General features: G+C 48.9%; 1 protein-coding gene across 1 annotated transcript; it reads right to left on the minus strand.

Moving 5' to 3' along the window:
• Nucleotides 1–289: 289 nt before the first annotated feature.
• Nucleotides 290–12,447, minus strand: LBH (LBH regulator of WNT signaling pathway). The gene is made up of 3 exons (XM_027712977.2): nucleotides 12,291–12,447; nucleotides 11,370–11,472; nucleotides 290–2,796 (listed from the first exon to the last, which is right to left on the minus strand). The coding sequence occupies exons 1-3, from the start codon at nucleotides 12,314–12,316 to the stop codon at nucleotides 2,596–2,598; spliced, it is 330 nt and encodes a 109-aa protein (XP_027568778.1). The 5' UTR covers nucleotides 12,317–12,447; the 3' UTR covers nucleotides 290–2,595.
• Between the last annotated feature and the right edge of the window lie 872 nt (nucleotides 12,448–13,319).

Here is a 13,319-nt window from a genome sequence, read left to right on the forward strand (position 1 = left end):
GCCTTTCACACATCAATAAGCAGCCACAGGAAGATGGAAGGCAAACATGCTGCCCCTCATTCTAAGTCGATCAGGTTTACAATGCCATAAGGCATGATCTGAGGGCAGCCACATGCATGAAAACAGCATCGCCAGGCTCACAGAAGAGCCTCAGCTGAGAGACATGAGCCTCTTCAGATACTGGCATTAGCCTTGCAAGTCAGCGCACCTAAGATCTGAAACACAAGGACCGGCCATGATCCGGAATGTTAACCATCCCAACCCACTCTGGCAGTAAAAACAAAGCCAGTATGTTTGGAAAGCATTTTCAAACTTTATTTACAACTGTCACAGTGACAAAAATGTAGTTTGAAAAAAATGCTAGCTTCTCCCTGAGGCTCAAAAAAGAATTACAGAAATATAGAATGTATATCATACAACAGGAGGAGTTTTACTGGAGTGCTTTGTTCTTTAGATACGTTCAACAACAAATAGAAATATACACAATACTTCCGAAAAAAGGATGCAGACAGAAATATGCAAGTCTTTAGGGCAAACAGCAGGTCTGAAGTCCAAGGATTGCCATCTCACTGCTGCCCACATAGTAATATCTTTGATATACAGCTTTGACTTGGTGGTACAGATGGTAGAGACCAATAGAGAGTAACACTTAGAAATAAGACAACTGGCTGGTATGCAGGTGTACAAGCTCATTCCAGTAAGACAGCAAGACTAGAACAAGTGTTACAGATACAACAGCTGAATCCATCACTAGAGAAAATGGTATCACCACATCATGACCATTCAGTGATCAGCCATCCACCAAGGTGGGCAGGGAGTGTGTATAACTGGGTCTGCGTGGCTGGACCAGAGACCAGCCACAGTGTAGGAACACTGAATTTCTCCTGCTTTGTGCTAACTCATCTCCAAACTCCGATCTGTCCAAAACGGTTACACAGAGCTGATAAATTATTGCCATTATGTTTAAACACAAGCAAGACAAGACTAAAACAATCCTGCCAATATGTTAAAAGCGGTTCCCAAACCCCACCAGCGTTTAACTACTCATGAGGTATTAAAAATACAAATACACACACGTCCAAATAGATTTTAAAAATGGAACGAGTCATAAGCAAAGGGGGGTGGCATTGGGATTATTATGGAAGTTTGGTTAAGGCCTTGACATTTTTTTCTCTTCCATGACCCCAGATTTGGTTTAGGTGGTAACTGTTCTTGTCCTATCCCAAGACCACTGGCTCCAGAGCTGGTCCCCAAAGATGCAAGATCATCCCTTTCTAGGAAAGCAGCAGGTTACCCTGTCTGGCAGCAGACTGGCCTTCTCCTCAAATGGAGGCAATGACTTCTCCTTGAGGCAGGATATGGTGAAGAGGACACAACCACAGACTTCACGAGACAGTCTGCACTTCATTAAAAAACCATGAATGTTTCACCCTTGCTAAGAAGCAGAAACACATCTTGTCTCAGGACACCCAGACTAATCCTCTCCCAAGAGACCCCTCCTACAACCCCCACTGGTGATCCACACTAGATCTGGTGTTTCGTCTTTGGATGATCTCCGGGTCTGGCAGCCCCACAACACACCCCGCTTCCAGCCTGTCCTGCACTGAGGAGGCCCTGCAGTGCAAAGCCGGAGGAGACCCCCCCCCAACCCCACCCCAACCCTCGCAAGCCCATTGACCAGCTAGTTAAGAGACATGAAACCCTACAACCTCAAGGACACCAAGGTAAGGAGGCATAAGTCTCCACCTCCTTTGGGTGCCATATGACATGAGACCAACCACAGCAGCCTCAGCAAATAGGAGAGAAAAATCTGAGGTGTTCAAACCTACATGAGCTCTTGCTGCAGACAGAAGCACCTTTAGCATCACCTCACGCTAACCTCACCTGCAAGATAAACTAGGGCATCGCAGTAGAGATGACAAGCAGCAGCCTAACATTATCCTGCAAATACAGCTGTTCAGCATGTAAGAGTCTAAAGGCAAACAGGGGGAGAAAATAGCTTTGGGAAAAGTGGCTGGGAAACAGGCTCAACAGCGAGAGCAAGAAACCGAACTACTCTTATGGACGCTCACCTTACCCTAGGAGGTGCCAAACCGGGGAGAGCTACAGGCCCCTTGTCACTAGAGCATTTAGCCATGCTTCGCTATGGACACCCTTCCGCCCCCCAAAACACACAAAATGGAAGCTGTAAGAAAGGCAAATCTGAGATATTACAGCTCTGTTCTCATGCTTTTAGCCAGAGGCAGCTCCCAGCCAAACGCTGCCATCGCCAACTTTCCTCCCCCTCCCCGAGCTCCCCCCTCCAGCAGTCCTCGGGTGGTCACCCTCTGCCATGTGCTTGGAATTTCACTGCTGCCTCCGCCTCGGAAAAATACAGATAATGATCTTGAGAACAGCAAACATTTCTCTGCGTTACTTCCTTCCTTCCTCAGGAGGTCTGGTGACACCGAGGGCTTCAGTTCTCAATACAGAGAATACAAAAAAACTAAGATCTCGCAGGTGCAAAATTGAACTTGTCTTTTTAAAAAGACTTTCAAAAAAAGTGTGGCTCTTCCTTCAGAAGGGTGCAGTCCCTTGCCTTTCCTCAGATGCCATTTATTGCTCCTTGTTGTCCTTCTTTGCGTCTTCACAGTTTTCTTCCTCCTCTTCCTCGTCCTCCTCCTGCACGAGGAACTCTTCAGGCGGCCATCTCAGCTCACCGCTCTCCACATCGCCCTCCGTCGGCTCCACCACGATCGAGGGCAGACGGTCCTTCAGCTTACAGTAACGATCGAAGTCCGAGGGATCAGGGAAGATCTGAAAGAGCCAAGGAGCAGTCTGTGAGAGGGGCTGCATTCAAACAGTCTTAGCCAAAACCCAACTCAAGACACTCAGGTCCTCAGGGCAGACTAGTCTGGACACAGAGTCAACCACAGAGTGATGGGAATACTCTTGCACTTGTAAGTAACCTTTTCAAGTCTCCAAGTAATGGAAATGAGCACTGCCCAAGAGGTTTCCAAAGCACGCGCTTGCTTGGATAGTGTTCAGCAAATAGGTATCTGCCCTTTTGGATGTTTATCCAAACGCCCCACTCCCCCAGCCCTGCTTTTGCATTAATGCTCTTGAGTTTGCACACTGAGCTATCTTGATCAGAGAATCTGAGATCTCATTTCCTGCTGCTGGTCAAGCTGCATATGAGAACAGGGCTCATTCTCCAGGCTCTGCTGCTGGAAAGGAGGAGGCACATGGCAACCCAGGGCTAGAGTGGTCCAGACCCTTGCAGCAAGGGTCTGTGTCTGGTATCGCTCCAGGGCCACAGTGCCAGCCTGAAACAGCAGCTCAGCTGCATTTTAGAGATAATTTTGGCAGCATTCTGCAGGCTACAGCTACCATACACCAGCAGTGAAACTCAGCAGGAAGACACACTCATTGTATGGAAGGGCTGGCTACTGGACCATATTTCTTCAGGAATAAGGTACCTGTGACATACCCAGCAGTTATGTACCATATTTCTGATGCAAGGAATAGGAGGACTCCCTTCTCTCCAGCCTCTCAAGGTGCACAGACCACTACCTTAACCATCTCCTCCCATCCATAGCTTGCCATATGGATGCAAAAGCTCATGCACTGCAGAAGCACCAAGGCCCATATTTGGTGGTAATGCCACTTGGATGCACACTTTGATCCTACTAGGAACTGAGGTGAAATGTGGGTACAGGAAAGACTGCTGGTGAAGTGTTAGCAGAAGCTTTGCATGACTAGATTGCAATGTGAACAGAAAAGGTGGTATTACTTATAGGTAACTTACGAGGGGAACAGCTAAACTCCAGCTCTCCCAGAAGGGAACTGCTGGGTGACAAAAGCCACTTGCCACATCGGATGTCCTCATTAAACAATTACCACCTGTTATTTCAAACAATTTTATCAGAGTGCCCATTTCACATTACAGTTGCATTTAAACACCCCAAAGAAGATAACAACAAAATGCATTTTCCCCTTGAGGCTACAGACGGGGTGAGAACTCAGGTGGCTGTACTTTTCTTTGAACACCGTCTGCATTCAAGAAAGTCACAAGAGCATCTTTGCAAGGAGCAGTGCTGCCAGCCTCAGCCTCAGCTTGAGAGCGAGATCTGCTTTGATCTTCGTGGTTCCAGTTACAAAAGCAGGCTCCCCGTCCAGCAGCCCTGAGCATTAACCATGAAGCGTCATTCTCCTTGTGCCAATCACGTGGGTATCCACCACCTTGGGATGCCCTGGCCACAAAAAACTAAATAACATCCTATCAACTCATTCTTTGACTTAGCAACTTCTAACTAACTGCACCATTCCCTCCTTGGCAATATTCAGTCTTCTGCTATGCAGCCTCATTTCTGCCTTGCACGCAAAGCTTTGTGGCAACCAGACTGCCAACCTGAGACAGCCATCAGGCTGCTACTTAATGCAAAGTCAGGCGAGGTAACAGAAGGTAATGAACAAATCAGGGGCTGTTTGCAAACATTCATCTGGTCCCGGGGACAGTGGTGCAAGAGTCCAGCTCCCACCTCAGCGCCCACCACCCACATGCTCTTCAGGTGCACAAGAGCAGGTGAGGCCCTCGAACATGGGCACATCAGCCTGGGCACTGCAGTGTGAGCTACTTGCTATTAGTCACTCCTGGCACAAGTGAGACTGTAACTGTTCCTTGGAACTTTGTGGCTTCTGCTTAGGCAAACAAAGGCAGTTTCGGGCACACGGTGCATTACTGGAAGTACAGGCAGTGACTCCTAAGCATCAACTCATTATCTAAACTCAGGATAGGAAAAAAGTACCCTTGACATTACATGGTTAGAAGGTTGCAATGGAAAAAAAAAGTGTGGTTCAGGAGGTTACATAAGCTGATAATATCATGAAAATAGCCTCCTATGCAAGAAAAATAGCAGTATAATAATTAAAGTAACCTTTGGCTGCTATTATTTTAAGCACATTAGGTCAAATTGGAGCAATTTCTTTGAAAATAGCCTGACAGATTTTTTTTCCAGAAACTAAGTAGTAGTCATTTCCTTACAAACAAATATCCGCAAAATGTGGTGTGCAGCTCTTTTAATAAAAAAACCTCCTAGCACAATCTTATCTCAAACAGCTGCAGGACAGGCCGAACCCAAGAAGGTCAGGATTTTTTCCACTAAGTCATGCTTTTTAATCGTTGAGGCAGCATGAAGGGAGATGTTGCAACTGCCCTTTGAAGGGGTGTGGACAGTCAATGGAAAAAGTACAGAAAGGCAGATTTCCTTCAATGTGACAGCCAGGGCAACAGCAGGCCAAGCACAGGGACCTGAGAAAAAAGGGCTGCAGATTAAGACTAATTGTACATCTGGGAAAGATGGGTGGAAAAGTTACCCCAACCGGCCTCCCCACTCACTCTTTATAAAAAAACATAGGGAAGCATCAGCTCTCTCCTGTCCCACTCCAGCAGTGTCATGCTACATTTGTTGGTTCCATATGCCTAATCTGGTCCCACTCCAGATTTAGACAATGGAAAGAAAAAAAACTCTCCAAATTTGCAGCAAGGTCCACGCTGGGAATACAGCAGCTCAGCTCTGACCTGGGAGCTCTGCACTCTGTGGCACAGGAGCCAGGACAGCAGAACCTGCCTTCAAGCCTTTCTAGTCACATTACTCAGCTCAGGTGCGTGGGAGGAAGACTCTGCACCTCCCCACCACCTAAAGAGCAAAACAGGCATGGGTTAGCTTCTCCCTCTCATTCATCACCTTGCACACAGCTGAGGCAGATGCCTTCTCTTGGCTGACCTGGTCACTTGGTGGGGGGTACAAGTGACAACCACCAACTGGTTGTGATGGCTGTCTAAAATCAAATTTAGCAGCAACTCAAAGGTATCTTCCTACCCGTCACTTGCACGATACTGCATGAGGGGTTGCAACCGCTTCTGCAGAGCCTCCCTCTGTTGCTGAGGCCCAACTCCTGGCCCATGGAGAGACCCATCCAACACCTCTAGAGCCCACAGAGGACATGTATGTATCTTCTTACCCTACTCAACAAAGCTCACTAACAGCAAGACTGGTTTTCACAGGCCCTTCCAGATTATGTTTGGGGAACTGCTCTCCTCAAGAACCAATCCAGATCACATACAAATTGACCAAACTCTTGCCTTGCAGCTAGAAAGGGCAGGAAAAAGCAGAACTTGAAACAAAACTTGAAATGATTTTAGGAAGATCATGTTTGTCTCTGTTTCAGATGATCTAGCTCTACTCTCCTTGAATGAAGTCTTGGCAACAAGAATGGAAAGTTTTCATTGCCCTGGGGAGGCTCAAACCCTCTCTCAGCATTCACAGGGATGGAGAAACACCAAAAGCAGGAGAGATGTCAGACAATTAAGAGGATTAGCTCAGCACTACCATAATCCAAGTGACACTTGTAAATTCAAAACAACTTCCACATGTGTACTCCATACCAACACCCATAGTTAAAATGCTTGTCTCCCCTCCCATGGGGCTGAAAACTATTTAAATTGTATTACAGGGAGACTAAGGCAATGAGATCTTTCCAAATTAAGTTACTGTTTTGGGGGAAAGCTTTGTTTCATTGCAGTAGAACTATACAAGACTGAAAAGTCTGTACTGGCAGACATACCACTTCAGGTACAGCATGCACCCCAATGTACACATCACTCATCCTCCCAGTACTACAAAGCTGAATTTTGTGCCTCTTCAGCAGTATCAAGCCAATATTCCAAATCCCAAACCATCATTTAAGCTTTTAAAACAAAACTTTACTGCCATTGAGAAGCATGACAAGCTCATTTCAGGAAATATTTAAGCCATCTCTCTGTGTCCTCTCTGGAGGACTTTTCCAGCTACAATACATACATTTATTCACACAGTAGTCATGACTCAAAACTGAGCTCCATCAAGTGTTCACACAGCAGCCCATGACTCAGGTTGATGAACTATGATAATTCTTCAGCGACAGACATACTGCCCTATCTTGGGGGATGGTGTCAAGGAAACTTCATACATCTAATAATTTTCCAACAAAATAACAAGGTATCAAAGGAGGGAGGAAAAAACACACACGGAGGTGTTCCGATTAGCTGCGGTCTTCAGGTTGGGTCTCAGTGGAACAGTTTTGTGCATAGCAGAGATGCAAACATGATTAGTTTTGGATCTGTTTACCCCATATCCTGCTCCTGTCTTCATTCAAGGTCCCAGACCCTGAAATAAGCACTGACTCAGCCTACCAGTCTTGTCTAGTAATCATGCTTGCTATGATCACCTTTTTGCAGCCCAGTCTCAAGACCTTCCCCAGCAGCAAGCACCAGCCGTGATGCAGGACTTCCCCTGCACAAATCAAGGCTGCAGAGACATGAAGCACCTCACAAGAAAACAAGACAATTACAGAGGAAGTTCAATTTCCACTAAGCCATCAGCCCTAGGGTCAGCAATGCATTGGTCTCCCAGCTTAATTGGAGGGATCCAGCAGACACAGCTCAAGCTCATCAGCACTGACCACCACAGCTCCCTGGGAAAGTAAGTGCTTCCCCAGTGCTGGTGAAGAGGTGTTACACTCACCAAAAACGACTTCCATGACACCAAGCTTTTTCCATAGACCCTGAATGGAATGTTAAGCCTATTTACCCAGATTCAGCCACTCTGACGTGATTCACAGCTAGCTGTGGCTGTGATTAACCCAGACAGATCCCGGCATGATGCGATCATGACTTAAAGAGCTCAAGCTCCCCATGACAACCAAACCCCAGCTGATGGCATGAGGCAAGCTCAGCCTCCGCAGGCCAATTTCCTAAAAGGGAGCCTAAAGTCCCACAGGACCAGCGAGTCAGCCAGACAGACAGTCTGCAGCGAAGCAGCACACTCAACTCAGAATTTGCTCAAAACACACACTTTGGGTATTAATGTATTTTCAGTTGTGCTCAGACCCCGCTCCACTTCCAAGAAGCAAGGCAGGATTCAGGTCAAGGCACTGTTTTGACAAGAGCTCCAAGAAATGATTAATTCAGCCTCAGTTTCAGTGGCATTGTTCATGCTGCTGCGAGACGGCAGCAGAGGACAAGCTGGCAGAGTGCTGACGAGGCTCTTCAAAGAACGGGTATTTCTAGGGGCTGGAAAATAGCAAATGGTACATTAGCTCTGGCTGGCAGCAAAAAAGGCCCGGCTCACTGGAGACTGCCAGGCAGGAAGTGCATGAAGCCCTCCATAGGCACATCTGTTTGTAGCAGGGGCATCTTGAGCCATCAGCTGCATTTCAACGAGTTTTTTGTTTAGTAAGTCCCTTAGGAATTATGGGACATCTATTAAAGATCCAGAAATAGCTCCTCACTGCAGGCACAAGACCCAGCATGACATCATCTCTTCAGTCACATCTTCTGTTTTGTCTATGCTGCCCTGTTCTGAGACTCATGCCCCAAGTTCACCATTCACTTCTGCTCAGTCCCTTGATATCTGTTGGTTCAACCATCTTCAGGGGGCTCAGAGAGCAGCTTTCCGTCACAAATACAGTAATAAGAGCTGTCTTACAGAGAAAGATTTTGAAATCAGCACATAAGCTTACAAGCATCTTGTGCATTAACTGGGAAAAAGGCATTCCTACACTGAGAAAGCATGTTTTGCAAGTGGAATTGTACAAGTTACTCAAGCCTGTGCAGGCAACTCAGTTAACACTGGTATTAGTTTTGCAGTCTGACTTTTCATAGCATTGCTTAAAGAGCAGTAATGGCCAGCTCAGCAAAGGCCAGGAAGCTTCAGCAGTGAGAGGAGCGCACACCTTCAGCTGATGTCTAGGACTGACAGACAGTCCAGGGCATGAGCAGAGGCATGAGGGTGAAGCAAGCAGAAGGAAAAAGCCAACAACACAAGTTCGCTTCATAACCAGCAAGACAGACAGGAGCCCTGAAGTTCAGTGAACTCCACGGGACAGGGGAATTGGATTGCTGAAGTTTATACTCAGGGTAGAGCTTGTTTCCTCGGTTTACTTCCAAGTAAAGGCAAAAATACTATGAAACAGTACTGTTGGTAGGACAAGTCTGTCTGCAGCAGATATTGATGGGCTTTACAGTTCTAGCAAAGCTGCTGTACCACCTCCTCTGGTCCAGACAGTTTCATGTCTGCCTATGGCAGAAGCAGCTCCCAGTCTCACAGCATCCTACAGACCAATTCCCAGGCAGTCCCTGCTCTACAGAGCCTGAAGGGGGGCATTTTGAACCTCAGTTTGAGGTCATCTCTGTAGTAAAATAAATAGAAGTTCTACTAAAAGAACAAGAGAAATTTTTGAAGCTAAAGCCTTGCCTCTCCTGGTTCTGGCTACACTTTTCTATTTTTTGCCTCTTGTAGCCAGTCAAGGGCTGTTACACTGACACTGCAGATGAGTGGGGAAGATGTTGCAGCTTAGAACAACAAGCCTCAGTGTAGGAGCAGTCATGCTCCATTAGTCCTGTCTGGTTTTAAGTTATTGCACTATAGTCCTCAGACTAGCATACAATTTTCCATGTACCAAACTCTCACCATCAGCAAGATGAGGCACAAAGTCTGAGGCAGAACAAAGAGTCCATGGTGCTGTTTACATCAGATTTGCCCTTGCTGTTCTCACTTGAGTTTTCAACCCTTTAAGGATGCTTTCAACTTACCTTGACTTACACTGTGACATTCCCAGCCTAGCAGCCAGAGAAGGAAGGCCGGATCCTACTCTCCAATCCTCTTTACACGAACCTGATTTAGAGGCAGACCTCATACACAGCCCACACACTCCTACTGCCATAAGGATCTTCCATTTCAACACCTCAGCTCTTGGTGCCATCAGTGTGTTTCACATCAAGGTGAAGTTCCCAGCTCTTGCAGGAATTTGATAAAAGTTATCTGTGACTAGACCACTAAAGAGAAGAGATCTAGGATGCAAGAACCCCGCATAGATATGAATAGTCAGCATTTATGACTCATGCACCTTCCAGTTCAGATGATCCACTCAAAACCAAACAGGCCTGTTCCCCAGTTGGCCCAAACAGACTTATCAAGGTCATTAGCACTTGGGGAAAAACCTTGCCGAAGCAATCATGAGAACAAGCAGGGCACCTAGATCTTGCCTCTCACTGGAAATTTGGATAGGTAAATAGAGGCCTTTGTCATGACTGGGTTAAGCCTCTTCAAAAGGTGACCCATAAAGATGACCTAACATCCCACAGAGGTAAGTTTGATTGCTTCAGGTTTACAACCTCTCTCATTCCTGTGCATTCCCACTGTAAAAGAGGAAAGAGGCTGCATGCTTCCCACTAACTCAAGCACTGAAGCACAGCACAGCTATAACCAAACATCATGTATTTTGATGTTTGAATTTTGACTAAAAAAAGCAACGCATCCCCTTTTTCTCCATATAGCTTTGCCTTCTGCTGGAGGCCTCAGCCATGGCCCAAAGTTCAGTTGATTTCATGCTTCAGTGAACTGCTGCTGCCTTGTAGCTCATTTTTCAGACATAAATATGCAAACATAGAGCAGCACACCTCATTTGGATGCACACTTAGAGCAACTGCCTCTGTGCAGGTTGTGTAACATCTGCAAAGGACGAACCCTGCATCTGGATCTGCCGGTAAGAGTCACCCAACGCACAGACCAGGTGCAGGTCATCTGCAAGCATTCAGCATCTGTGTTAGATTTCATCAACAAGTCTCCTGGAAGTGTAGGAAACCATAGAACTAGTAGGAAGATGCATAACTTGCACTTTGATAACTATAAGCTAGGAAATGAAAGGGATATTGAGGCTTGAGCTGGTTGAAGACCATCTCTTCACCCCAGTCATTGATCTAGAGGCTAACAGCTAACTACATTGTTCAGACCTTTCAGAATGAATGCAGCTCGTGCCCTCAGGTATCACTGATATCTCCAGTGACATTTCAAGGCACAGTTTAGGTTGTCTCTGGCCTTACTGTAGCTTACAGGGGGCTGTTAACCCTCTCAAATGGGCATGTCAGTCAGGAAAACCAAGAAACAGATCAAACAGATGTAAATGCCATATAACCAGCATCCTCCTGCTCTCAGCAGGTCAATTGTATGCTGTCTTACAAAGATCTCAAGAGTCCTCTCAGCCCAGTGAGTGGCATGAATCCTTCTTTAATCAATCTCCCTGTCTCCCAGAGACCCAGGAATGCTGAATGAGTGGGGGTTCAATCACTTCAAAAGCAACCAAGTCTTCTGCCAAGCTGCTCTGATATCGAGTGATATTTCAGACAACCATCTCCTGCCAAGCAAACATTCCAGTCTGTTGACTAGTTCTCACTAGAGCAAGACCTACTATTAGGTCAGGCTATAGAAAGGTACATTAGACCAAATGTACAGTCCAGCCCAGGCAATTCCACACGGGATTAATGCCTCAGCAGTCAGCAAAGCACTTACCTGATACGACAGCCCATCCTTGCGGGGGCTTAGCCCGATCTCATCCATAGCTGGGGTGTTCATCATCACTTCAGTCATTTCAGCGGATCTCAGATAATCAGAGCTAGAAACAAAAGACAGCATTCCAGTGATCTGAGGGGCTCCGGGAGGACTGAGCAAGGTTCAAACGGCATCGGGAAAGCGAAGCGTGCAGCAGAGGCTGTAGGCAGTCTATTTCTGGTCCCTTCCTTCCTGCCCCCCCTTGGAAGGCAGCGGAAAAAGCTCAGTACCTCGTAAGCCGGAGCTATATCCAATGCCCTGGGAGCACCTCCCTGACTCTCCCCACAGGAGCCCAGCTCAAGCACACCCGGGGAGGCTCCAGCGGCAGCGCTTCGCTTTTAACTCCGCTTCCTTCAGCTCTGCCCCCCGAGGGGGAGAAAGTAAAAAACCACAGTAAAGTGCAAGCGCTGGGGGTTTTGGTTTGGTTTTTTTTTTAATTATTTTTTTTATATATAATTTATTTTTTTTTTTTATTGTTCGAGCCGGTGTGCTTTAGCTCCCGCTGACTTATTTTACAACCTCGGGGACTTCCACACCAGCGGAGAGAGCGGCGCCAATTCCAGCCCGGCTTTTACAGCCTTGATGGCGCTTCCAGTGCGAGAAAGTGAAGTGAACTCCCACAGTTCGCAGTTCCCCCTATCGCGGCTCATCCCGCTATCGCCGGCTCGCACCTCCCGGCGTGTGCACCGCCGCCACCGGCCTCCTTCCCTCCGCTTTCCCTAAATCCTGCCCCGGGGCCCCACGTTGCATCGCCTCCTCCCGGGACAGGGGAGGCGGCCGAAGCCCCGGCAGAAACGCAGCGGCTTCGCTTCAAGAGCCCCCCGACCACAGCAGCAGAGCCGTCATCCCCCCGCCCGCCCCACGCGGGAAGTGCCCACTCACCAGGGCAGGGGGCACAGCACAGACATGAAGTCCCGGCGGAGGCAGCCCCGGGCGCGGGGTGGCGGGAGGGGCACCCAGGCACGGCACGGGCGCTGCAGGACAGTGCGGGATGAGGCGGGACGATGCGCGTCGCTGTCCGGGACCGACGGGCCGCTGCCACAACTCTGCCGCCGCCGCCGCTCTGAGCCCCACGCCCGCCGCCGCGACGCCTTAAATGGCCCCGGGGGGCGTGTCCCGGGTCGGGGCCCCGCCCACCCGCCTGACGTCAATTTTTTCATGAATGGCTTCGGCGCGCGCCGCCTGCGGGGGGAGGTGCGGGGGTGCGCGTGCCCGCCCGCGTCCCGCTGTCCCCGTGTCCCCGAGTGGGCGACGGTGGAGACACCGGCCCGGCCCGGCCCGGTGAGGAGAGGAGAGGCGCGTTCCCCCTGTTTCAGCCGGGACCGAAGTGCGCTGCGGACCCCCCAGCACCGGCACCACCCCGAGCGTCACCCGCGCCGGGGCCAGGTCCTGGTCTGTGTCTCACGACAGGAGTTCCAAATCCACCGCATTCATGGTGGTGATGGCGAGGGGCCGGGGGCGCAGCCAGAGCTCTCCGGCACATGCCAGGGGAGCGGCAGCGGCCGCCCAGCCCCGGCCCTGCGCGCACCTTCCGTGCCCCACACCTCCAGTTGGAGTAAAGGGAGCGAGCAGCTTCACGAGGCCGAGCTGTATTTAGGAAAACAATGTGAATCAACGACTGGAAGGCACAGGAGGAGAGGGAGGCAAATCTGTTTGCTGCCAGGGAAGCGCAAAAGCACCGTGGGCGACTGTAGGTGAAGCACATTTCCTACCTTCCCCTCCCAACACTAAACTTCTGGAAGGCAAAACCCATCTTTGGGCCCCAGAACCCAAACCCAGCGTGTGCCCTGACTGTGTGCATCGATCTGCTGCTGGTGCCCATGCAGCCTCCTGAGAGATGGGCTGTACCCCGAGGCAGATACCTGCAGGACAGGGCACTTGGCCACAGGATGGGCCAGGCCCTCCAAGGCT

The sequence above is a fragment of the Pipra filicauda genome, unplaced genomic scaffold (genome assembly GCF_003945595.2).
Source record: "Pipra filicauda isolate LSUMZ 115617 unplaced genomic scaffold, ASM394559v2 scaffold143_size2779998_pilon, whole genome shotgun sequence".
Taxonomy (NCBI): domain Eukaryota; kingdom Metazoa; phylum Chordata; class Aves; order Passeriformes; family Pipridae; genus Pipra; species Pipra filicauda.

What these genes read in the sequence shown, in the direction of transcription:
- LBH (XM_027712977.2), bottom strand. Translation starts at nt 12,316, where the DNA reads ATGTCTGTGCTGTGCCCCCTGCCCTG. An exon ending in GTGCTGTGCCCCCTGCCCTG is followed by an intron (nt 11,473 to 12,290) that starts GTGAGTGGGCAC and finishes TTTTGTTTCTAG; the next exon opens with CTCTGATTATCTGAGATCCG. An exon ending in AGGATGGGCTGTCGTATCAG is followed by an intron (nt 2,797 to 11,369) that starts GTAAGTGCTTTG and finishes TGGCTCTTTCAG; the next exon opens with ATCTTCCCTGATCCCTCGGA.